The following is a 24,141-nucleotide window of genomic DNA, read 5'->3' as shown; positions in this document are numbered from 1 at the left end:
GTTTTGTACAAAACAAAAAGATTTGGGTTTAAACCATGGTTTGGTACAAAGAGAAAGAGTGAATGAAACAAGTTGTTTCCCAAAACTAGGAAAAAATGTACATATAATGGCTTTGCATGGCCTTGGGGATGAAGAAGGACCATCTGGGTCACCTTAGGTCTATGTCAACATATGAACTTAGATCAATATGCCATCTCCCAGAAAGTGGAATGTTCCCTTGAGAATGAGACTGTGTCCCTGGAGGGCAAAGCACATTTGCATATATGCATTCAGGGTCACAACCTCCCTTTTATCCCCTGGCAAAAGCCAGCCGGAGAAGGAAAGCTCCCATCTTTTAGAAAATAGAAGGGGATGCCTTATGACCCCTTTTGCTTAATACTGTCTGGGATGTGGGCTGAAGTCCTCCAGGTATTCAAAAAAGCATATTTCCCAGTCTTCAGGGGATCTTTTGCCCCCCCCCCAAAAAAAACCAAAAGAAAAAACCACAGACAGCTTCCTCTTGACCCCCTTTAGGGAAAGAACTCACCCTCCAACCCTTCAATTTTGGATCTTTGGGAAATGACCATCAGATGCAGGGAGCTGTCTGCATGTCTGGCATGAGTTCTGATAGCATGGGCCCCTCTGGGGGCTGCATAGACTACCAAAAAACAAAAACAAACCCATTTTCTAGCTCTTCAAAATGGGTGTTTTACTGAAACTTCAACACAGTATAAGGAGGCATTGAAACCTAGTTAAAAAGCAAAAAGTGAAAGTAAATTGTTCCATCTGGAACCTTCCAGGGGTAGCTACTCAACCCGCCCTTTTTGGCTAGAAAAAAATTGGGGTGCAAAATACGCTGTCTCATTTACATAGATTGACACATCTTTAATTGTTGTGGCTCAGTGCTATAGAATCATGAGAGCTGTAGTTTTACAAGGTCTTTAACCTTCCCAGTCAAATAATCCTCTCACTCCTAGGGATTCTATAGTGTTGAGCTGTCGCAGTGATAGGGATGTCAAGCTTCATGAAATCTACAATGTGTCAGGTGGCAATAATTCTACACCCACAACTTGAGATACTGGAGGTGTCGAAGACTCACCCCCTCCAAAAATCCTACGATTCTAGCAATCCAGTAACAACAGTAGTAGTGACAATGGGTGCATTTGGTGAGAAATTCTCTTATTCCATAGCAAAGGATGAGGATTATGCACAGTTCCCATTAATTTCCATGGACCTTTGCCTGATGCCTCATCCTGCTTTAAATAGCAATGGGCGCTATGACTAACTGAAAATATGTGTTGTTGAAGGCTTTCATAGCCAGAATCACTGGGTTGCTGTGAGTTTTCTGGGCTGTAATGACCATGTTCCAGAAGCATTCTTTCCTGACCTTTCACCCACATCTATGGCAGGTATCCTCAGAGGTTGTGAGGTTTGTTGGAAACTAGGCAAGTGGGGTTTATATATCTGTGGAAGGTCCAGGGTGGGAGAAAGAACTCTTGTCTGATTGAGGTAAGTGTGAATGTTGCAACTGATCGCCTTGATTAGCGATCATATAGCCTTGCAGCTTCAAAGCTTGGCCACTTCCTGCCTGGGGGAATCCTTTGTTAGAGGTGTTAACTGGCCCTAATTGTTTCTTGTCTGGAATTGTCCTGTCTTCTGAGTGTTATTCTTCATTTACTGTCCTGATTTTAGAGTTTTTTTTAAAAAAAAAACTGGTAGCCAGATTTTGTTCATTTTCATGGTTTCCTCCTTTCTGTTAAAATGCTTGAGGATTTCAGTGGCTTCTCTGTGAAGTCTGGCATGGTAGTTGTTAGAGTGGTCCAGCATTTCTGTGTTCTTAAATAATATGCTGTGTCCAGGTTGGTTTATTAAGTGCTTTGTTATGGCTGACTTCTCTGGTTGAATTAGCCTGCAGTGCTTTTCATGTTCCTTGATTTGTGTTTGGGCAATGCAGCATTTGGTAGTTCCTATATAGACTTGTCCACAGCTGCATGGTATACGGTAAACGAGGTGAGAGGATCCCTCTTGTCCTTCACTGAACATAGCATTTGTTGGATTTCCTTAGTGGGTCTGTAGATAGTTTGTAGGTTGTGTTTCTTCATTAGCTTGTCTATGCGGTCTGTGGTTCCCTTGATGTATGGTAAGAATACCTTTTCTCTTGGTGGATCTTTGTCTTTACTCTCCTGACTTGTTCTTGGCCTTGCAGCTCTTGTGATGTCTGAGGTGGACTATCCACTGGCCTGTGGAGCCCAGTTTAGGTAGTTCAGTTCCCCTTGGAGGAGGTGGGGTTTGCAGATTCCTTTTGCACGATCTGCTTCTTTTTTGACCTGGGTGATGATAAAAAAGCACAATTAAAGCCCTGGAAAACTGTGCAAAATATGCGAAGCCCAGCTCCTCCAAGGTGAACTGAGCCACCTAAATTGGGCTCTACACGCCAATGAATACTCCACCTCAGACATCAGAAGAACGAACAGGACAAAATCAGGGCCTGTCAGGGCTGTAGCGGGGGTGGGGGGGTGGGTGGGGTGTTAAGGGCTCAACCTCCCCGAAATGTCAGGTTAAAAAATCCTGGTTTATTCATGAATTTTAACTGGTTAACTAATATATGAGTGATCCAGTTTTTTTAACCTGACACATTTCAGTTTTTTTTTTTTGAACTTTTAATCCCCTCTCTGCCGACGTCCCTGGGGCCAGTTAACATCTCCCAACAAAGGATTCCCCCAGGCAGGAAAGAGCTAGGCTTTGAAGCTGCCAGGCTATTCAATGCTAATCAAGCTGTTCAACTGAAACATTGACACCTGCCTCAGGCAGACAAGAGTTCTTTCTGTTGTCGAAGGCTTTCATGGCTGGAATCACTGGGTTGTTGTGCGTTTTCCGGGCTGTCTGGCCATGTTTCGCCCACATCTATGGCAGGCACCCTCAGAGGTTGTGACGCATATTGGAAAACCAGAGCAAGGGTGGTTTATATATCTGTGGAAGGTCCTTTCCTTACCTTGGACTTTCCACAGATATATCAACCCCACTTGCCTAGTTTCCAACAGACCTCATAACCCAGGCATGGGCAAACCTCGGCCCTCCAGGTGTTTTGGACTTCAACTCCCACCATTCCTGGCCTCAGGCCCTTTCCTTTTCCCCCTCAACCGCTTAAGCGACTGAGGGGGAAAAGGAAGGGGCCTGAGGCCAGGAATGGTGGGAGTTGAAGTCCAAAACACCCGGAAGGCCGAGGTTTGCCCATGCCTGCGAGTCTCAAGCCCACATTTCAAGCCAGGCGCCGACTTTGCCTAATGGTAGAGCCAGTCCTCCTTGTCCTTTCCCCCCTTTCTCTGCTTCTTCTTCTGACATTGCCACGGGCTTCCTCTCAAGAGAGAGAGCGGTGGAGGCGGGGAAGGAGGGCGGGGAGAGAGGGAGGGAGGAGGGCGGCCTGCAACGAGAGGGGCTTGAGAGGAGAGTTTTAATGTGAGGCAGCGAGCAGTCAACGGGGAGAGAGAGAGCAGAGGGGAGGAGTGACGGAGCCGGGAAGGAGGGACTTGGGCTGCCTGAAAAGCTGCTCCGGCGCCCCGAAAGCCCTCGCTGAGAGAGAAAGAGAGAGAAAGGGAGGGACTCCGGGAGAGAGAGAGGCAGGAGAGAGAGAGAGAGAGCGCGCTCCGGAGCCGGGCCAGTTCTGTGGGTCTGGCGCCTCCTGACAGACACTCAGTGAGTGGCGAGAGAAGAGGAAGAGCAAGCCAGGCGCGCAGAGAAGAGTGCCCTCTCCTTTCCCTCCTTCCTTCTTTCAGTGTCGAGAGAAGAGAAAGAGCCAGACACGCAGAGAAGAGTGTCCTCTCCTTTCTTTCTGGGGAAAAAAAAAAAGACAAGGCCAACCGGGACGAAGGAAAGGACTCACGCCTCTTCCCTGGGATCGGCTGTTCGTCCAAACCTTGATTGATCCCCTCGGCTGCGGAGAGGGCGCCTCGCCTCGCCGTTTGGATTTCTTTCCAAGTGGGAAAGGGACGCACACATAGAGACACAAAGTCTTTTCTTCCCTTCGCGCCTCAGAGCTGCTGTTGCTGAGGGAGCTTCAGGAAAGAGCGTCTCCTTCTTCAGGTGGAGAAGGGAGTCAGCCCTAACTTCGTACACACACAGAGAGAGAGCTTTTCCTTATTCAGGTGGAGAGAGGAGTCAGTCAGACCTAACTTCGTAGAGACTTAGAGAGAAAGAGGCGACGGGACCCCAGACCTTGCCGAAGAGGGGAACGAAAATGCGCCGAAACTTTGGGGGCAAACTTTTCCCTCGTTTTTAACCCACCCGCAGAGAGATCTTTGCCATTTTCCTCGCTCTCTCCGGCTTTTGGAGCGGGAAGGAAAAGGAAGGCAGGTTGTTTCAAACCCCGGAGACCCAGGAGTGGCTTGGAGGGCGAAGGAGGCGTGGAGGGAGGCACGAAGCGAGGCCGAGAGCCGCGTCCTCGGCGCCTGGGGAGCCGCCGGGCTTATGGACGGGTGAAACCAGAGCCTCCATTCTGCTCTCCTCAGCCGAAGGAAGGAAGGAGGAAGGAGAAGAAGACCGCGGGGACGAGCCGCCAGGACTGTGCTGCCAGCCACGCTCCAAGAACCATGAACTTTCTGCTCACTTGGATCCAGTGGGGCTTGGCGGCGCTGCTCTATCTCAACAACGCTGAGGTAAAAAGGGGGAAGGGAAGGGAGGGAGGGAGGGAGGGAGGAAGAAGCAGAGGGCCCTTCCACACAGCCCTCGATCCCAGAACACCAAAGCAGAAAACTCCACATTATCTGAGTGTGGACTGAGGCCCTTTCCACACAGCCATATAACCCAGAACATCAAGGCAGAAAATCCCATAATGCCTGCTTTGAACTGGGTTATCTGAGGGCTCTTCCACACAGCCCTATATCCTAGAACATCAAGGCAAAAAATCCACATTATCTGAGTGTGGACTGAGGCCCCTTCCACACAGCCATATAACCCAGAATATCAAGGCAGAAAATCCCACAATACCTGTTTGGGTATCTGAGTCCACACTGCCATATATTCCAGTTCAGAGCAGATAATGTGGGATTTTCTGCCCTGTGTGGAAGGGCCCTCAGAGAGCCCACTTCAAAGCAGATATTGTGGGGTTTTCTGCCTTGATATTCTGGGATACAGGGCTGTGTGGAAGGGCCCAGAGAAGAGCGGGGAAACGGAGGGAGCCTTGCCCCCCTCCTCCTCAGCCTGGGCGCGGGGTGGGTGCCTTCGTTAGGGCGCCTTCTGTCCTTCTCTCCCTCTCTCTGCCTCCGGACAGGTCGGCCGCCGGCTGGGTTAAGCTGGCTGGCTTCTTGCATCAGCAGCAGCGCGCACGCTCTGCTCTCCTTTCCTCTCCCTTCCTCGCTCCCTGCCTCCCGCCCTCTCTTTCCTCTTGTCCTGACATTGCAAAAAAGGGGAGTGTGTTTTGGGGGCCCTGTTTGCTTTCCTTCCCGGCAGGTTTACCGACCAGAGTTCAAAATCCCTGCCTGTTTTGCAAAAGCAAATAGAGATCAAAGACCGCAAAAAATGGCCCTTCCACACAGCTCTATATCCCAGAATAACCAGGCAGAAAATCCCACAATATCTGCTTTGAACAGGGTTATTCTGAGTCCACACTGCCATATATTCCAATTCAAAGCGGATAATGTGGGATTTTATTTAGCTGTGTGGAAGGGGCTTGAGTGGCTTCGAGATTGATGTGTCCCCCCCCCCCCCCAAGAAATGACTCTGCTGAGTTCCCATAAATAGAGGAGTTCCCACTCCATCGCTCAGCTCCTTCTTTCTGTTCCCTGGCTCTTTATGAGCGGGACATATTGTGGGAATGGGAGGTGATCTTCCCATAGATATAATCCAGGTTTATTGTTGAAGGCTTTCATGGCCGGCATCACTGGGTTGCTGTGAGTTTTCCGGGCTGTATGGCCATGTTCAAGAAGCATTCTCTCCTGACGTTTCGCCTGATCTATGGTCATGAAGTCTGTTGGAAACGAGTCATGTGGGGTTTATATATCTGTGGAATGTTCAGGGTAGGAGAAAGAACTCTTGTCTGTTTGAGGCAGGTGTGAATGTTGCAGTTGGCCTTGATTAGCATTGAATAGCCTTCAGCTTCAAGGTCTGGCTGCTTTCTGCTTGAGGGAATCCTTTGTTGGGAGGTGTTAGCTAGCCCTGTGTAGTCTCGCATATTAGACCACACAGAGAAGCTACTGAAATCCATAAGCATGTGGATAGTTTCAACAGAATGGAGGAAACCATGAAAATGAACAAAATCTGGCTCCTAGTATTTAAAAACTCTAAAATTGGGACAATACATAAATAAACAGAGGAATCCCAGACATGAATCAATCAGGGGCAATTAACACCTTCCAACAAAGGATTCCCCCAGACAGGAAGCAGCCAGACCTTGACACTGAAAGGCTATTTAGTGCTAATCAAGGTGTCAAGTTGCAACATTCACACCTGCCTCAAACAGACAAGAATTCTTTCTCTCACCCTGAACATTCCACAGATATATAAACCCCACTTGCCTAGTTTCCAACAAACCTCACAACCTCTGAGGATGCCTGCCATAGATGTGGGTGAAACTTCAGGAGAGAATGCTTTTGGAACATGGCTAGACAGCCCGGAAAACTCATAGCAACCTAGTAATCCAGGTTTTTTGTTGTTGTCCTGATTGTTTTCGATCGTTAGTATTTCAAATGACTTGAACAAAAGAGCCTAGATTTAAGTCTCAGTGCCCAGTTCCAATTTTCTGGTAGGTAGGTTAAATGATTCACAATTCAAGGTCTTTGCCCTTCTTGGTTTTGTCCTGAGAATGCTTTTAGAGTGTGTGTGTGTGTAAAGGAGTGGGTATCAATATAGATCAGGCATGGGCAAACTTTGTCCCTCCAGGTGTTTTGGACTTCAACTCTCACCATTCCTGGCCTCAGGTTCTTTCCTTTTCCCCTCAGCCGCTTAAGCGGCTGAGGGGAAAAGGAAGGGGCCTGTGGCCAGGAATGGTGGGAGTTGAAGTCCAAAACACCTGGAGAGACAAAGTTTGCCTATGCCTGGTGTAGATAAACACTCATTCCAAGCAAATGTGAGAAACAATTATCTGTGCCAGCCTTCCAGATGTGTTGGACTACCTATGCTCCCCAGCTAGTCCCTCTTTGGGGGAGGTTGAACTGTGTAAATGAACCTGTTACCTGCATTGTTTTATTTGGCACCCAACTAAAGGCAAGATCTCAATTAGGAGCCATTTCAAAGGTAGTCTAGCAGGATGTCACATGTTTCCATGTTACCCTGTTAGGCTGCTGGTGACAGGATCTCTCTAGGCTGCGCCTGAAGGGGAAGCGTGGCTCTTGATTCCTTTGGGGAGGCTTGTCACTTGGTCAGGGCGAGATCCCAGCTGCGCTTGCTTTCAAAGTGGCCTCCAAACTGCATACTTGAAACGTTAGGTGCTGTTTCTGTCTGCTTTTTTTTTAAGCACAAAACTGTTCCTCTGATGTTGGGAATAGATAAAAAGGAAAAACTAGAGGTTTTTAGGGAAAGACCTTTTCTTCGGAGGAAGTGAGGGGAGATACTTATCAAGTAATAGCTCTCTGGGACTAGATTATAAAATATTGTGGACTGTGTGGCATGGTATGATGTACCATGTGTGATGGAGTACTGGGAATGCTGGTCCAAACTGAAGCTGTGGCATTGATTAGGGTTCTGTCCTGAGGAAGAGTTGTCTTTTGTTGTATATGGTTTCTAATAAATATGTTTATATGTAGCTGCTGCACACATTCAGTGCAAAACAGCACTTGGGAGATAAGCTGAAGAGTTTAGCTCAGTAATACACCGTGAATTTTTTAAGTAAAGGTCCAGTCCTGTGATCAGGTTCTTTTGGTGAAGTTGAAGGCAAATAATCACAGCAGTGTACTAGTGTTAGGCTGGAGTAGTGAGAAATCACTTCAGACTTGATAGAGGAACCAAAAGTGTTGGTTTCTTCCCCGTAGGTCATCGGTGTCTGTTACAACAGGGCTGTCAGGGACTGATTTTTTTTTTACTGGCACCTCTGTTGGCCTGCCCTAGTGATTTGCCACTTCTTAGTTGGCTTTCTTTGGAGTCAAGCAAGTCTGGTTGCAGTGGGAAGACGGAAACAATGATCTGGTCCAAACTTGTCAAGTTACAAGTTTGGGCCCTTCCAAGTTCCTGTTTTTTGTCTTCCATCCCCACCTCCACCCCATTGTGGCTCAAAGAGCAGGATTTGGATTTTGGGTCCATGATCTTGGACAGGTCTGTGCATGTGTTTGATTTTTACTGGTAACCAACAGATCTCCCTCCCAAGATGTATTTCCACTGGGACCCGGCAAAGATCAAACACTGCAGAAGGGTCTGGGAGGGAGCAAGAGCTTGTGACTAGACTGCTAATGATCCTACAGCCACTGGCCTCTCGCTTGGGCCACACTGGGGACTGTGCTTAACCTCCCTGCTTCTTATGCTAAGTTTGTAGAGCATGGTGGGCCACCCCTTGCAGCACTGCAACGGAAACAAGCAACAATAAAACTGTTTCTAGTTACAGGGCTCCCTCAAACATCCCTGTCACTTTCTAAATAGTTTTAAGTATTTCTTTTTCCCTTGATTTGTGCCATGGCTGAGGTCCCTCTAGCTGCTGATCCCTCTCACCCTCACTCCCCTTTTTTGAAGGCACAATGAGAAAAAAAATGCAGTGAAGCCCTGCTCTTAAGTCCAAACCTCTGAGTAGACTTTTTTAGCACCTGAGTTGGAAAAGGAGTTTAACTCTTGTCCCAGGGGCCCTCCCAAAGTGGCTGGATTGTTTGTTCCAGTCCTAAACAGTTACAAAGCTCTTTTAATGAGACTGCAGAGATTAGGGGGAGGGGGTTATGCTTCGAAAAGAGTAGGGTGTGTGTGTGTGTGTGTGTGTGTGTGTGTGTGGCAATTTATTGGATTAACTGTTTCCCTCCCTTGCTTCAAAGTGGAATCAAGCACTTTATTGTAAAGCTGAATTCAAGAACAAAATCTTTGCCCCCACTCCCAATCTGCAGCAAACCCAGGACCTAAAGAAAGTGTTCTTCCTATAATTCTTTGACCCAGTTTGTTCTGTCATTTTTCTGAGGCACAATCCATGTCACAGGAAAATCTGAAATGAGATGGAAATATTTCATAATATAGAAACAGTGAATAAATCCCCAAGCCAACAAATGAGAAGAAGCAGTGTGACCTTCAGAAGGGCACTGGGCCTTTTTTGTCCCTTGGAAACAGGTCTTTTCGTCTCTCTGTTTGCTTTGCCCTTTTTATTTGCCCTTCTTATGCTGGAAGACCCCCCTCCCCCAATTGTATGGGGACAGATTGCTTTCCACTGAAGCACAGTTGCTTAGATTAGCAGTGGAGTGTGAGAAACAGAAAACATAATTCAGTAGTGAAGTCAAGAGAAGTACCTACATGTTTCTGGTATGGACTCAAGGTGACACTGCTGTATAAATAGCTCCTAGATCGAAAGACAAATTGCATGAGCCATACCATGAAAATATTGTACGTGATGGCCAGTGCATAGCTTGTCATTGTGTAAGCAACAGATGCATTGGTTCTTTTTAGGAGAATACCTGGATATAATCCCTCTGAACCCTGCTAATTAGCAAGCTTCAGCCTAGCCTTGACACATACTTCGAATTAATATATAAATACCACAGCAAATCCCACTTTACACCCTGGAATGGTTTCTAGTGATTTTTCAGATTTTTCTAAGACAGCACGTTGTCATTAAGCTTGAGTGCAGCTGAAAGGTTCTTTGAATATTTGCTTTCTTTCTTTCTGTTTTGAACAATTTGGAGTTAAGGTGGGGGAAGCTATTTTGGAGGCTGGCAATAGGGTCAAAAGGTTTTCAAAAGTACATTAGCAGTATCTGTTAGATAAAAAGTAACTAGAAGCTTGTAGCTGATTCTGAACTCCCCCAAAAGGACTTTGGAATTTTTACAGGGATTTTGCTGCTTCCACATTCATGGCCCTGGATGTGTCAGAAATGTATTTGTGGTGGATGTTGCTCCTGTGGGATTGCTGCTTGGGATCATGTTTGCTACAGGTGTGGTGTTCATCATAAACTGGAAGAGTCTCAGGACAACCTGCCATTCGAGGCTTGCTCATAAAGGCTACGTGCATTACGCGAGGCTGGTGAGGTGGGTGGACACCTGCCTGGCTGAGACAGCTTGCCGTCTCACTGGAGAGCTCTGTGTCTGAACTTCAGACACAACAACAGCTTTTCTCTTGTACATATTTGCAGCTGCCTTCAGTCCCTTGGCCTTGGTGGTTTCCGAGGTCAGGTGTAACTTCTCCCCCATCTTGTTTGTGAGCTGTTGCCGTGACCTTCATGCTAAGAAAGGGAAAAAAAGGAAACTGTTCTTGGCATCAAAAAGTAACATTGTGGCCTGCCAGCTGCCAAATTTTCTTACCGAGAAAGCCAGCCAGCTTGGGTTTGCTCTCCATTTAGGAACAGGTGATTCTGTCTATTGGGAAGGCTGCTACATTGATTTCATTTGTCCCAAATAGGATTTGAGTAGCTCAATTGCTCAGCGTTGAGGCCTAAGTTTTTATTGTACTGTTTGCTTTGTCTCCTACTCTGAGTTCTGAAAAGTTTTAACTTTTTTGGGCTGCAGCAGATCATACTGGCTGGGAGATGGTTGGGGTTGTATTCCAAAAAAAGTAACTTTTCAAACTTTGATTCTGGTCACAATCTGGTGATACACAATCTGGTAGGTTTGACTTATCCTTCACGTATGCCAACTGTTAGCTCTAAATAGTGTGATACTTTTTTCTCTTCATTGCAACTGTGCTATTGATCTTGACTGCTAACTCAGAGATATCATTCAAATTCCCTGTGGAGAGAAATTTAGGGTGGGAGTTGAGAGACTAGGAGGCGTATCAGTAGCAATATATCAAAGATGCAAGCCAGAACCATGCCAAAGAAAAATGGCAGATGTGGTATATTCATCTATCCCCATTATCCTCGTATCTCAAGATACATTCAACTGTTTGTCCACCATTGTCAACACTGTGGACAGACTGGCATGTGCCAAAAATATGGATGGCCCTAGGTGCTCTCCAGCTATTGTCTCCCTTTGCTTCTTACTAAATTCCCATTCATTCAGTGTCATATATGCATTTGGCAACTAAAACTCAAACAATCAAATTGTCTATTGCTTCCTCATAAGCTGCAGTTTAGCAAAGAGAACATTTATTTGGCTGGCAAATCAAAACAATGTTAGGGTTTTCTTAAATATGAAATCACTTCCATCTGATTCTAAATCATAATACCTGTATAGTGCTCTGATAACAATGGATAAATAACATTGTTTAGTCCCATGAGTCCTATCAAACTTTTTGATTCTCTGACTTGCAAAGGAATGATTAAGAGGAAAGGTGAATTATCATAGTGATGTTAAATTACATATCCCTACCATTTTTGGTTTGTCTAATATCAAAGAAAGATAGAGGGAGAGATCAGGTATTTTAAAAGTCTCTATCTTTCTATGTGTAATAATAATAATAATAATAATAATAATAATAATAATAATAATAATATAATATATTTATTACCTGCCTCTCTTCACCGCTCAAGGCAGGGAACAACATTGTTAAAGTACATAATCATAAAAGCATTCAGGCCCCATCTGAACTGCCATATAATGAGTTCCAGAATACAGTTTAATTGCATTGAAATGCATTATACGGCAGTATAGACTTATATAATCCAGTTCAATGCAGTTAAACTGCATTCTGAAGCTACATTATATGGCAGTGTAGTTGGGGCCACAGTTTAAAAAAGGATTGCTACATGTATGTGAACTATTCGCAAAGTTTATGTACACTATAGCAAATAGTTGCTGTGTGGACTAGTAAAAACTACCTCTGAGTATTTCATGCACAAGAAAACCCTAGGAAATACACGGGGTTGACATAAGTTGAGAGGTGATTTGAAGGCACATGCACATTAACTACAGGAGCAGAAACAGTATGCTTCTAGACATGAGTTGCTGGGGTATATATTTGTGGTAATATTGTTACTGCTCATGTTTGACGCCTCAGTTTCTCAGAAGCATGTGGCTACCGCTGTGGGAACAAAATGTTGGGTTCGATAGCCTTCAGCCTAACTGGAGCTCTGGACTTGTCTGTTCCTCATTTATCCCATGTCATGCTATATCATGTGAAAAGATTTACCATGGACACTGAAACACCGTATTGTGATAAGTTTTAATTGTGTGCCTGCCCTCTGCACTGCTGGAGCGCTTGTAACAGGCCGCGTCCTTAAAAAAAAATCTGACAAACTTTCCTTGGAACAGGAACGTGTGCAAATCTCATGGCGTATTTGTCATGTCAGCACTAGAAGGTCACCAAAGTTGTTTTCTCCTTTGCCATCTCACCTCCCCAGTTCAGGCCTGCTTTTTATTTTTATTTTAATAATCCAAAATGTGTTTGAGCAGCAAATTTCAGTCCTCTTGCCTACTTAGGAGAATAAGGGCTATTGCTAAGAGTCTTCTGACTACCCTTTCCCCAGAACTTCTCAGTGTTGATTTTTGGACTACAGTGAAGACTAGCACATATTTTGAGCTGTAGTCCACAGAAAGCAACATTTCTATTCAGACATCTCTTTTCTTGCCCTTAGAGGACACATGTAACTCATGGGCAGACTGATGGTTCTGGTGTTACTTTCTCTTAAGCATGCATTATTTTAGGCTGGACATTTTTGTTTTTTCATTCCACTGTTCTGCTGGAACTGAGGAGCATGTACTTCATTGTGGAAACCAGATAAATGCACATCACAAATCCAGATATGTCCACACAGTTCCATATAATGCACTCTCCATTTGTTTCTATTCAGAATCCGGGCCTCTTTGTTTCTAGACATTACATTTACCAACAATGAGAAATAGATTGTGGAATACAACGTACAGCATAAAACACTTATAAAACAAACCCGCTAACTACCATAATACAGTAATGGTCCAAATGATGACATCACAATTTTTGCCTCATTCTAGTCTTGCAGAAATCTATTCAGTTCTTTTCCTGTAGTAAAGTCAGCCTTCCACAATCACAAGTTTAACTTTTGCAGATTTGATTATGCATGGTTTGATTAATTTGTTATCTCCAGGAATCTCTAGGTCCTCTAGTGGAAGCTAACTATAGTCACCCTGGAGAACCTAGGGATTCATAGAGAGGCATCCTATCAGGTAATTCTTTTTTTTTCCAATGGTTTTTCCACTGTCATGGGGGTTTTACACAAAAGTGGCAACCTCTATGAAAGGTAGAAGACCTCCTGTGCTGCTGAGGATAATAATAATAATAATAAAATAATAAAACTTTATTTATACCCCGCCACCATCTCCCCAATGGGGACTCGGGGCGGCTAACATGGGGCCATGCCCAGAGCAATACAACATAATAAAATATAAAAACAACATATCATAGCACCATTTAAAATACAATAAATAATAATAAACAGAACATCAAGAAATCAAAAAACAATAAAGCAAGGGCAGGCCGCGTGAACACAGAGATAAAACCCGGAGTGAGAGGGACCGAGGAGTACTCCACTATGGGCAGGGACATTTGGAAGGGGTAATCTAGAGGATAAGATACTGAGTTGTGATTTCACACATCTTCTGTTTTCATTGCAGCTATCACAGGCTGCTCCTGCCCAAGGGAATGGGGAGAAGCAACACAGTGAAGGTAAGTGTCCTGTCTTCCTTGCAAATGTTCGATAGGAATAGTAACTCTAAATTGTGGGAAGTGAAAGGTGGGTGGTGGGTTATGGAGGAGGAGGAGGAGGATTGGGATGTGGTCTGAGCTGTTGAGGATGGCTCTCATTTACACTGCCACCTTCTGGAAAGCAGGTAGGAATTATTTAGGATGATACCTATCAGAGGAGAGGAAGTGGTGGCACTCCATATGTTATTGTACTCTAGCTTCTGTCATCCCCAACATGTACAATGGTGATGGGAGACCAGTAAGGTCAATTCAAGGTCCCATTTGATATACAATATGACTCCTGTACCTGCGGGATCAGAATCCACATTTTCATCTACCCACAGTCTAGTGGATATTATCATTTACTCATCCTGGAGGTATCTTCTCTAGGAATGTTCTAGGTCCCCCAGGCAATGCAATGAATGATATGCTTTCACTGGAGTCATGCTGGAGGACTTAGCAAATCCTCGGAGAGAATACCTCTTGGATGAGTCTATGGTAACATCCATTGGACCTTATTATTTTCAACAGGATTCTGTTTTTTTGTTTCCATGATAAATTTAAGAACTGAGCCAGGGAGCTCAGTTTGATTCAGTCCATGAGGATAAAATAGAGAGGAGGAAAATTGTGTACATTGATTTCATGGGAGGTAAGAACAAGATGTGAATGCAACAAAAGTAAATGGAAGCAATGGGAAATACTATTGATGTTGTTAATGGCCAAAAGTAACTAATTCTTTGATTCATTGTATTTCTCATTGTATTTTTTTCTCATTAAGCAACACTCACAGTTAAACAAAATCTGATTATGGATTGGAGGCATGATAGAATGATGCCAATCTCCAGACAGTATAACTTGTGAATATTATTTTGAGTGTCCAAGATGTTTCCGGCTTGTATTTTTGAGTTAGTTGAAAAATGTCCACTTGTTCCATGAAACTTCAGTAAACAAACGTTGGGAATTTGTTGTGATCTTCAAAGGAAGGTTTGGTATCTTTTATTGCCTGGCTACCCCTCCTCTTTCCTGTTGGTAGACCTTTGACCCAGGTTGTTTTGCTGGGATACAAAAGCCCAAAGTATGCAACTATCAGTCAGTGTTTGAATTTTCCAGAGCTCAATGGTATTAGTAAATCTGAATAAGGAAGTAAGAGGTGATAGTTTTCTAGGAAATCACCTTAAAGCAATAGAATTATCAGGAGTTAGTGGCCTCTGTTGTTTTTAAAGGCTGTTATCCTGTGACCATTTAACTCGGAGCGGTGTAGTGACTTGATTGTTTGACTGTGACTCTAGAGATCAGGGGTCAAGTCCCACTGGGTGATCTTGGGCAAGTCATCTCAGCCTCACAAGAAGGCAATAGCAAACCTCTTCTGAACAAATCTTGCCAAGAAAACGCTGTGATAGGTTCACCTTAGAACCGCCATATGTCAGAAATGACTTGAAAGCATGCAACAACAACAAAACCCCACTGAACATAGTGAGGATACTTCTGAGTAAGCATGCTTAGGATTGTATTCTCTGTATGTAAGAGGGAAATGTGTCTTACAAAAGGGGATTTGAGAGTACAGCTCAATCTAGTTGGGATTATTAGTAATTGGAATATTTGGTGTATGCTGAACAAAGTCTGATAGTTTTAAAACTATAACCCAGAATCCTGAAGCCAGAATGTTCACTGGGGGGTGCTGGGAACTGTAATCCAAAATGTAAATTTTCTGAACTCTGTTTTGGATGTTACAATTTTTGTAACAATTATGTGTTAGGGGCCAGGATGTTTGCTATCCTGATTTCAGTGTGTTGCGGTGGTCCATTTGAATGCATTTGATCATTGATTGAACAAATATTGGGGAAACAGATCTGATTCAGATATTATAAGGGGTCCCAGGTTTAGTTATTTATTTTGTAATGAGCCATCTAGAGAATTTGTAAATGAGACTCTCATTTCTTACCCAGACAATCTTATATTCTTCAAGAGGATGGAGAATAAAGCAAAAAGATGAAAGATAACAGGAGGAAGGACTCTTATGGGCAAGAAGGAAGAACTACTGTAGGACTCTGTTAGTAAAGTAATGGAGTAGAGTTTCTTTTGGCACATGACAGAATTACTTGCCGGGGATGGGGGTGAGAATTTCTCTTTTCTTCTATCAAGTCTTCAGTTTCACAATGTCTGCTTCATTTATTCCAACTCAAGATTAGCCCTGACAAACTTTGGACTTTTAGGGAGCACAGTTGCTGTCCAGTCTAGTGACCTCCAGGTTGCTACATGTTTTCCACCTTTGTAATGTGAAAAATCACTCTTGGGAGTGTTGGATGTCGCTTGGTTTGGGACACACAGGGAGTGGCCCTGGCCGCTGTTCTTCATGTAGGGCAGCAGGGGGCAGCCTTTAATCTTGCCACAGTCAGTTTCAATTTGTAATAGTTTTTTGGCTTGGTAGACTAGAGGATTATAGGAGAGCAAGTTTGTAACAATACACTTATTTTATATTGTCTCCTGATTCCTTTTCCTGATGAAACTATGGCACATTTGTCATTCTATATTTTTTAAAAGTTTAGCAAGTTTGGATGGTTCTTTGAAGAGCATAACCAGTTCTATGCATTGAACTGTTGTACTATTTTCATTTCTATTGCTGCAAGGGGACATCCCTTTTGAATATGGCCTCCATGCAATTATGTAAGTCAGAATCATGTGGTCAGAGGGGTCAGTTGTGTTGTTTTCATCAGTACACACATACAACTATTAGTTTGTGTTTATTTGGATTCTCTCAACATGATGGGCATAAATGCAACAATTCCTCATAAAGGGGTAATCAGACCTACAGTGTGTTGTCTGAACTAGCCCAAGGAGATAACCTCTCCCACCAAAATAAGTATATATGTCGAACAGAGAAATACTTTCCATCCCGTGTGCTGGTTGACCATCATGTTGTGCTACCGATACATGAATGACAACGGAGAATTTGAATTCTAGTTCATCTTTTTTGCTGTTCCATTAGCTTTGACAATGCTTTAGTCCCATGTTTGTCACTAGTTCTGCAGAATGGTAGGATCAGCTCTTATACTATGTACTTAAAAGGGTAATCTAAGAACTTTGTTTTAAAAACATGATAAAGGAATAATCACTTTTGCTACCAGCATGGAAGTAATCTTGTGAGAATGTGAAAGGTATGACGTTAGCAAATGCATTGTATTCTAATGCTAGTCAGATAATTAATCTCTGCTAACTATACTGAACTACATTGAACATACACCCAAGGCATTTACTTTTTGGCCCATATATTATTGAGAGAGGCCTGAAACACTGAAGCATGAAGTCCACTTGGTTTCCTTTTCCTAGTTATCATGATTTTAGATCTCAGTACTCAAGATATTTGAAGAGGTCATTCTGTCTCATTCCTTGCATTTGAAGGCAAGAGAATAAAGATGTTGTGAATGACATGCAAGATCCAGTGGGCAAATATGGAACTCTGAAGATCATCCAGTCTGTTCCTGCTCTTGAAAATGTTTGTTTCTTTCGATTATGCCTCTCAGAATTCTCCACCTAATAATGCCACTTCCTTTTAATGGCAAGAATTGTGAGTGTTGTAGTCCAAAAATAACATTTTCAGGCTGTGGAAGAGACAGCAACTAAAACACTTGCATTCCGGTTTGCTGCTACTCCGTGTGCTCTAGTGCAGGTGAAAACCTGCAAACCTCTGTGTTGAAGCCAGGAAGGAAAGGAGTTTTGAGATGTTCCAGCCCCGGGGCTTTTGGTTGCTTGGCTTTAGCACTTAGGAAAACACAGGCACAGAATAGGGTAATAACTTTTTGATTTTTAAAGTAGTTTGTTTTGTTAAAAAAGTCACATCATTTCCTTTCTATGAAACGTGTGCATAATCAGTAGTGTGGTGTATGTGGCTGGATGAGTACCTACACATTTCCCAGGTGCTAAATTTGTTTAATTCTTCAGTTTATAGACAGCTGTATTTTTAAGGTTGAGGTCACTCTGAAGGGGAACAAGTGGGGGGAGGTGATATAGATCGAAGCAAGGAAGGACAGGAGATGCTGATAACAGAATGTGGGTTAGACCTGAGGAGAGAGAGAACACAGAGACACACGTGTGTGTGTGTGTGTGTGTGTGTGTGGGCTTGGGGGTCAGGATATTTTTTCCTTGAGAAGGACTGCCAATCACTACAAATTTTTCCCTCTTGAGCAACTGTCTCTTTAAATAGGCACACAGCCTAAAGTGTAGCCCATAGAAATCCCAGACAGAGGCTCCTCCTGAGCTCTGACTGCTTCCAGCAGCACTGTGGCACCGTTGTCTGCTCCACATGACCAAGAATTAACTTTCCTCAATTAATTTAAAGGTTTAAGCTGGGAGCCTTCCAGCTTCTATGTATTTCTCCCTCTCTCCCCTATGATTACCACCCCCTGCCTGTCACCCAGTTCAGTGAAGCAACCTTTATGCCACTTTGTCACAGGTTCAGGACGCCTCAGAAATGCTAACTGGCTTCTGTTTTTTCCATGATGCAAGCAGTTTACGCTTCTTATCATCGGGTTATCAACTGCTCACTGTGAGAGGATTCAGTGTAGGGTAAAGGCATATGATCAGAAGGCAACAAAAGCGTCCTATACCACATGCTGGAATAATGGGCAGGATCCTATATTATGGAAAGTGTCCTTGTAATATAGAGGTCCTATATTGTGGAGAGTGGTGTTTTGTCTGCCTGAGCATTGCAGTGGACCTAGAGCATATTGGGACAGGTTTGTGTTTGTGTTAAGACTGCCCACATTTAAGTTTATCTTCTTCACATATGGCACTGTAAAAATTCCTTCTAAGGGAGACTGGCAAGCAAAGCTGACAGGCTGCATTTGGTGTTTGACTATCTGTTAAGAAAGGGGATTTTAATATAACGATCTATTTAGGGCCCTATATCCCAGGATCTGATCCCAGGTTTTCTGCATTAAACTGGATAATATGCACTGCCAGATAATCTGGGATAAATAGAAAACCTGGGATCAGATCCTGGGATATAGGGCCTGTCTGGAAGGGCCTTTAGTCTCTGATAACATGGCCCATTTCAGAAGGCTAATGGAGCAAACCTGACACAGCCTTTCCAGATACTGAAAGTCAATGATCAAAGCAATAGATGTATTGGACTTGAACCAAGTTAGCAGCATATAGGTTGCACTGGAATTAGTAGAAACAAATATGGCAGTATGCTCTTGTTGATTTCAGTTGGACCTTGGCCAAATCCAATTGTTAGATAGCAAAGTGCATAGAAGCAAAATGGAAGACCTTCCTTGCTGATGTACAAAATTTAGTAAAGCATGAGAAACAACCAGCGGAAAGGAACAGGGGCATTTTGTAGTTTTGGGGAGGTTGTGGTTTATTTGTTGCAAGGGGATGGGTGGGAAGGAAGGAACATCAGAGGTGGGAGTGGTGCTCCATTGCTGGGGTGAGGAAGGACAAAGGCCCGACTGGCCAAAATAACACATGAAAGGCTAAGCAAATATTGGGAGCCTTGAACGTATCTCATTTCCTTTATTTTGTGTGAAGACCTACATGAATTGGGTGCATGTGCCCAAGTTGCCGTTTGTCACACTTGTACAGCCACTTTTCCCACTGCCCTGGCAATGGCAGTGGGTTCACTGGCTGATGGAAGGATGGCATTTTCCAGTGACAAAGCACTGGGCGATGAATATCAGAAAAAATGTGATTTTCCCCAACGTGAAAGCATTTTGCTTAGGAAATTAGAACTGGTAATGTTTGATGGCAGAGACCCTAAGGAATAGTAGTGGAGTTGGGTTACTGAGTTGAATTCCTTGGGTTTGGGTCTCATTATTCACTTTGATTCCTGCTTTACAAATGTTTTAGGAGCTGAGCTAGTTAAATTCCATCATGGCAAAAGCAAAACCTGTCCATGATTCAGTCATATCTTACTTTTCCAGAGGCCTCCTCCCTGTATTCTTAACTATTTGTGCATTATGTGCATTTTAACTGAGCTAATGTGTTTATTGACATCATGTTTGAGTGAGCCTTTAAGATAATGGGGAGATACCTAGATAGAAGGAGCAAAGTGTAGAGAATCATTCACTTGTATGCCCATGGTCCTATTTTTACACTGCCTAAAAATATTTGAAGATTGTGTTGTCAGACTTCCAAGAAACAAAACAAAACTCTTTCTCCATCCCCTCTTATTTTGTAGTTATCTCATTTTTCGTGGTCTACAATCTCAGTGCCTGCAGGCCGCTTGAAACCATGGTGGACATATTCCAGGAGTATCCTGATGAGGTGGAATTCATCTTCAAGCCATCTTGTGTACCCCTGAAGAGATGTGCAGGGTGCTGTAACGATGAGGCATTGGAGTGTGTACCCACAGCAGTACACAATGTCACTATGGAGGTGAGGCTGTGGCTAAATGATAGGTTGGGAGTGGGTTGGGAAATGTATGGTCTTTCATGTGTTGGACTGGAGTTCTCATCAGCTAAAGCCAGCATAGGTCGTAATAGGGGAGCGATGAAGGGCAGAGATGGGGCACACGTTTTGCAGCTCTGTGGGACAGGTAATAGAACAAAGAGGAAACAGCCCACAGGATTCAATATTATCTATCAAACTCTGAAATGACTCACTGGTGGCCCATCCAGTGCAACCCCTTTTACATTAGATAGTACAGTACTATGCTCCTGAGTTTAGAGAAGCAGCTAACTGTGAATGAAGCACTGCTTTGCTGGGATTCCTGACTACTATGGCTCAGTCCTTCAAAAAGTTACTTTCTTGGACTATTACAGTTCACACAATCCCTCTCAATTAGTATGACCAGGCTGGCTTTAGCATTCTGGAATTGTCTACAACAGTAACTTTTAAGCTCACTTACCCTGTGTCCAAGAGGCCTCATGGGCCTCAACAATGAATTGTGTGTTATCTTGATGTGAATCTATCAAATACAAATAAATTGAATTTAAATACCAATCATTTATCTCCAGTATCAGGAAGCTTCCTCTACGACCTGGCTCTACCTTTATGCTTGCTTTGGTTTCTGTATTTTTCAGCCCACAACCCCCTTTTCAGTAGACTGTGACATTAAAAAGAAAGCTCTGTGTGAGCAGATGAACTGGCCAAGACAAAGTTCATCAATCATTTTAATGCTGTCAAAAATAGAAGAGCTTCCTTCCTTTTTTATTTGAATGTATCTGTTCCAAAAAGAAGTGAAAACAATAGCTAAGGCCACATATACTGTAAGGAGGCATATTTTCCACACAGGTCATGGTCGCTATATCTCTGTTGGACTTAAATTCTTATCTGATTCTCTCAGCATTAGAAACACTAGCCTTGTTCCTGATTTACACCACGCCCAGTCCTCCATGCTTGAAACAACATTACTTATTCTTCCACAGTCGTGGTTTGCAGATGTCACCTTGCCACGCCAGACTGGGCCTCTCAAAACAGAGTGTAAATAGCGGGGTGGTTTTGTGGTGCAGACCCAAGACCACAAGTAGCTATGTTGATTCCAAGTAAACCAGTTGCACTAATGACCTTGGTGAAGTCTGCTGTTGCATGTTAAGTTTGCGTTCTTGCTGTTTATCATTTCTACAGTGCCATTTTTGTGTGTGGTGGATCATAGAACTGAGGAGCAGGCCCTAGAGTAGAAGGGTTTATGATCTAAGGCTGTTCTACACTGAGCATGTCATGCTGAATACTTATACAGTGATACCTTAAGAGTTTAATTTGTTCTGTGACTGAGCTCTTAACTCAAATTACTCTTACGTTAAATCAAATTTCCCAATTTAAATGAATTAAAATACTATTAATCCATTCCAGCCCCCCAAGACCACACCAATTTTTGTTATGTGTTTTTAAATAAGAAAAATGTACTTTATAAGTAACAAATAATGTATAAAAATAATAATACATAATAAAAGAGAATGTAAAGAAATAAACTAGATTGATTAAGTATAGATTATGTATTTTCCTTCAAGATCAGACTTTCCTTAATATTCTTTTTCTTACCTGGCATTTGCCTTTTTTGCCAGGATTGGAAGGTTATAAGCTATGAGTGGGAAACTTTAGTAAAATTCTTCTACAATGATCAGTTACAATGTCAGGTATCTGTGTAACTTGCCTATTTTAATCAGGATATAAGTTTACTGATGATAGACGCTTGGCATCTCAGCTTTCCCACAATCTCCCAAAGCCTTGCTTAAGATGGCGGGTGACTTTCTCTTGTGCTAGCGCTTGCACTAGTTCATAACTCAAATCTCTGCTCTCATGTAAAAGCAAAACATTGACCGAGTGATGGTTCATATATCCAAAACCCTGTAAGTTGGTTCACTTGTAAGTCAAGGCTATATTTGAAGCACTCTGATTTTATTGTCTTAATAACTCCACACTGTCTCAGCTATTTGTACCTCCTCTATTAATGCATGATTTTTACTTGCATTATCTTTATAGAAATAAATCATTCTTCTTCACTGGTATTGATAGATAACATTCACACCATGTACCTGATGTTCCATTGCATCATATCTTATGATGAGCCATTCAAAGGCATGATTGCGGCCACAAATCCTCTATCTTGGAGTCTAAAATAACCTGGTTTGAGTGAAGCCCCATTAATCTTGCAATCCTAGCATCTGTGTGCCTTCAAAAATGGCCCTGTTCCACCTATGAAAACCATAAGCTATGTTTTTGGGAAAGTAGCTTGGTAGGCTAAAGTGCAAGCAAATGTTATTTAAGATGCAGGGTGAGACCTCTGCATTGTTTTCAACTAATGAACTATAAGTTTCTTATATTTGACAAAGGCTTGTTATGCTAATCATATAGAGTAGGTCTTTATCAGTGTTTCTCTACACCTAAAGCTCACTTTTTCACATTTTGATTTGGCAGTTCAGTGATGTATACTTTCCATTCTGTAGGCATACAGATGGACAGAAAGGATCCTAATTCTGTCTTTTAATTTTGGCTTGGGTTACCATTATGCGTGCTATTTATTTGTCTGTTTGGAGAGATTCAATGAATGTGACTCACTATTATTTATTTCTTCCCCCATCCTATTTTCCCCTTGATTTTAGATAATGAGAATTAAGCCCTTTCAGGGCCAGCGCATAAACCAGATGAGCTTCCAAGAGCACAGTAACTGTGAATGCAGGTGAGGATGCAGACTGCGCTATTGCACTGATGAGTATCTTGGCATGTTTATATTTATAAGAGATAGAGAATGAGGATGGCTATCTGTTTGAGGGAGTGGGGAGACTGCAGGTATAAACAAAAAGATTTTTTTGGTTAAGAGTCATTATATCATTGATAGAAAGGTTGTAGGAACTTCACTTGTTGCTGGCCATGTTCACTTGATGGGGCAGCCTGAAAATCTAATGTAACAGCTCATTATGAAATACCTTAGAGCAGTGGTTCTCAACCTGTAGGTCCCCAGGTGTTTTGGCCTACAACTCTCAGAAATCCCAGCGAGTTTACCAGTTGTTAGGATTTCTGGGAGTTGAAGGCCAAAACATCTGGGGACTCACAGGTTGAGAACCACTGCCTTAGAGTGACTGAATGGAGGCCATTTGACTTTTCTTATCTGTTGTGATGATATAAGCTAGTGTTTTCCATCCTGGTGCCCTTCTTGTATTTTTGATTCTAGCAGCCAACATGGCCAGTAGTCATATATGACTGTAGTTGTGACATCTCAATACCTATGCTATAAAAGCTGGTATTTTGGACAATAGTAGATCTCAGATGAGTAAAGAGTGAGCATGAGGTCTGTTTATCATAGACTGCCCCTTGATGTTGCTTTTCTTTCTCTTTCATTGCAGACCAAAGAAAGAAGTCAGAACTAGACAAGAAAAGTAAGTGATGTCTGGGTCCCTCCTTGATGTTGTTAATTCCCTTTTCTTTTGCTGATAAATAAATAAGCAACAAAAATCAAGAAGTCATTTTGGTTTCAACCCATTCCTTGTGGACACACAACTTTTGTTTTTCTGCCTGAAGACATTTTGAAATGGCTTCCTTACACAAATATGTAAAGGATAGCAAGGGAATAACAGAATGCCCCCTCCGTTTTTGGAATGGACTTTGGGTGAAAGTTTCCTTCTTTGTGTACAGTTGTTGCTGTGAATGCTGGAAATCATTGCCTTTTTCTTTTTCTTGCTGCTTGGGTGAAAATTTGCTGGCTTATTCACAGTGGCTTGCTTAAATTCCTAACAAGGCTATGCATGTGAGCTTTGCTACTTCTTTCAGGGCAGGAGAGTTAGCCAATAGAAAAAAAAGAGAAAAATATGAGAATAAAAGGTACGTAGTGATCGTAAAGCAGTGGTGTCAAACTTGTGACCTTCCAGGTGTTTTGGACTTCAGCTCCCCAAATTCCTGGCTATTGGAAAAGCTGCCTAGGGCTTCTGGGAATTGGAGGGCCAAACATCTGGAGGGCCACAAGTTTGGCACTTCTGCTGCAAAGGATCACATCAGATAAAGCAATCTAGATTCATCATC

The 24,141-nt window shown here is 43.0% G+C and overlaps 1 protein-coding gene and 1 long non-coding RNA gene across 5 annotated transcripts in view; one reads left to right on the top strand and one right to left on the bottom strand.

Moving 5' to 3' along the window:
• Positions 1-840: 840 nt before the first annotated feature.
• On the bottom strand, positions 841-5,312 carry LOC134297120 (uncharacterized). The gene is made up of 2 exons (XR_010003877.1): positions 4,963-5,312; positions 841-2,306 (listed from the first exon to the last, which is right to left on the bottom strand). It is a non-coding gene; the product is annotated as an uncharacterized LOC134297120 (long non-coding RNA).
• vegfa (vascular endothelial growth factor A) overlaps positions 3,447-24,141 on the top strand; it is a 31,234-nt gene continuing 10,539 nt past the window's right edge. Inside the window, exons 1-5 of one of the 4 annotated variants that reach the window (XM_062973959.1) lie at positions 3,447-4,631; positions 13,617-13,668; positions 19,865-20,061; positions 22,728-22,804; positions 23,469-23,501. In XM_062973959.1, coding sequence (XP_062830029.1) covers positions 4,566-4,631; positions 13,617-13,668; positions 19,865-20,061; positions 22,728-22,804; positions 23,469-23,501 — 425 coding nt within the window. In that variant the 5' untranslated portion in view covers positions 3,447-4,565. The remainder of the gene's footprint in view (positions 4,632-13,616; positions 13,669-19,864; positions 20,062-22,727; positions 22,805-23,468; positions 23,502-24,141) is intronic. The other 3 variants (XM_062973963.1, XM_062973953.1, XM_062973956.1) reach the window with 3 other exon arrangements.

Source organism: Anolis carolinensis, chromosome 1 (assembly GCF_035594765.1).
Source record: "Anolis carolinensis isolate JA03-04 chromosome 1, rAnoCar3.1.pri, whole genome shotgun sequence".
NCBI classification, from domain to species: domain Eukaryota; kingdom Metazoa; phylum Chordata; class Lepidosauria; order Squamata; family Dactyloidae; genus Anolis; species Anolis carolinensis.
This window is presented reverse-complemented; position numbering and strand designations above follow the sequence as displayed.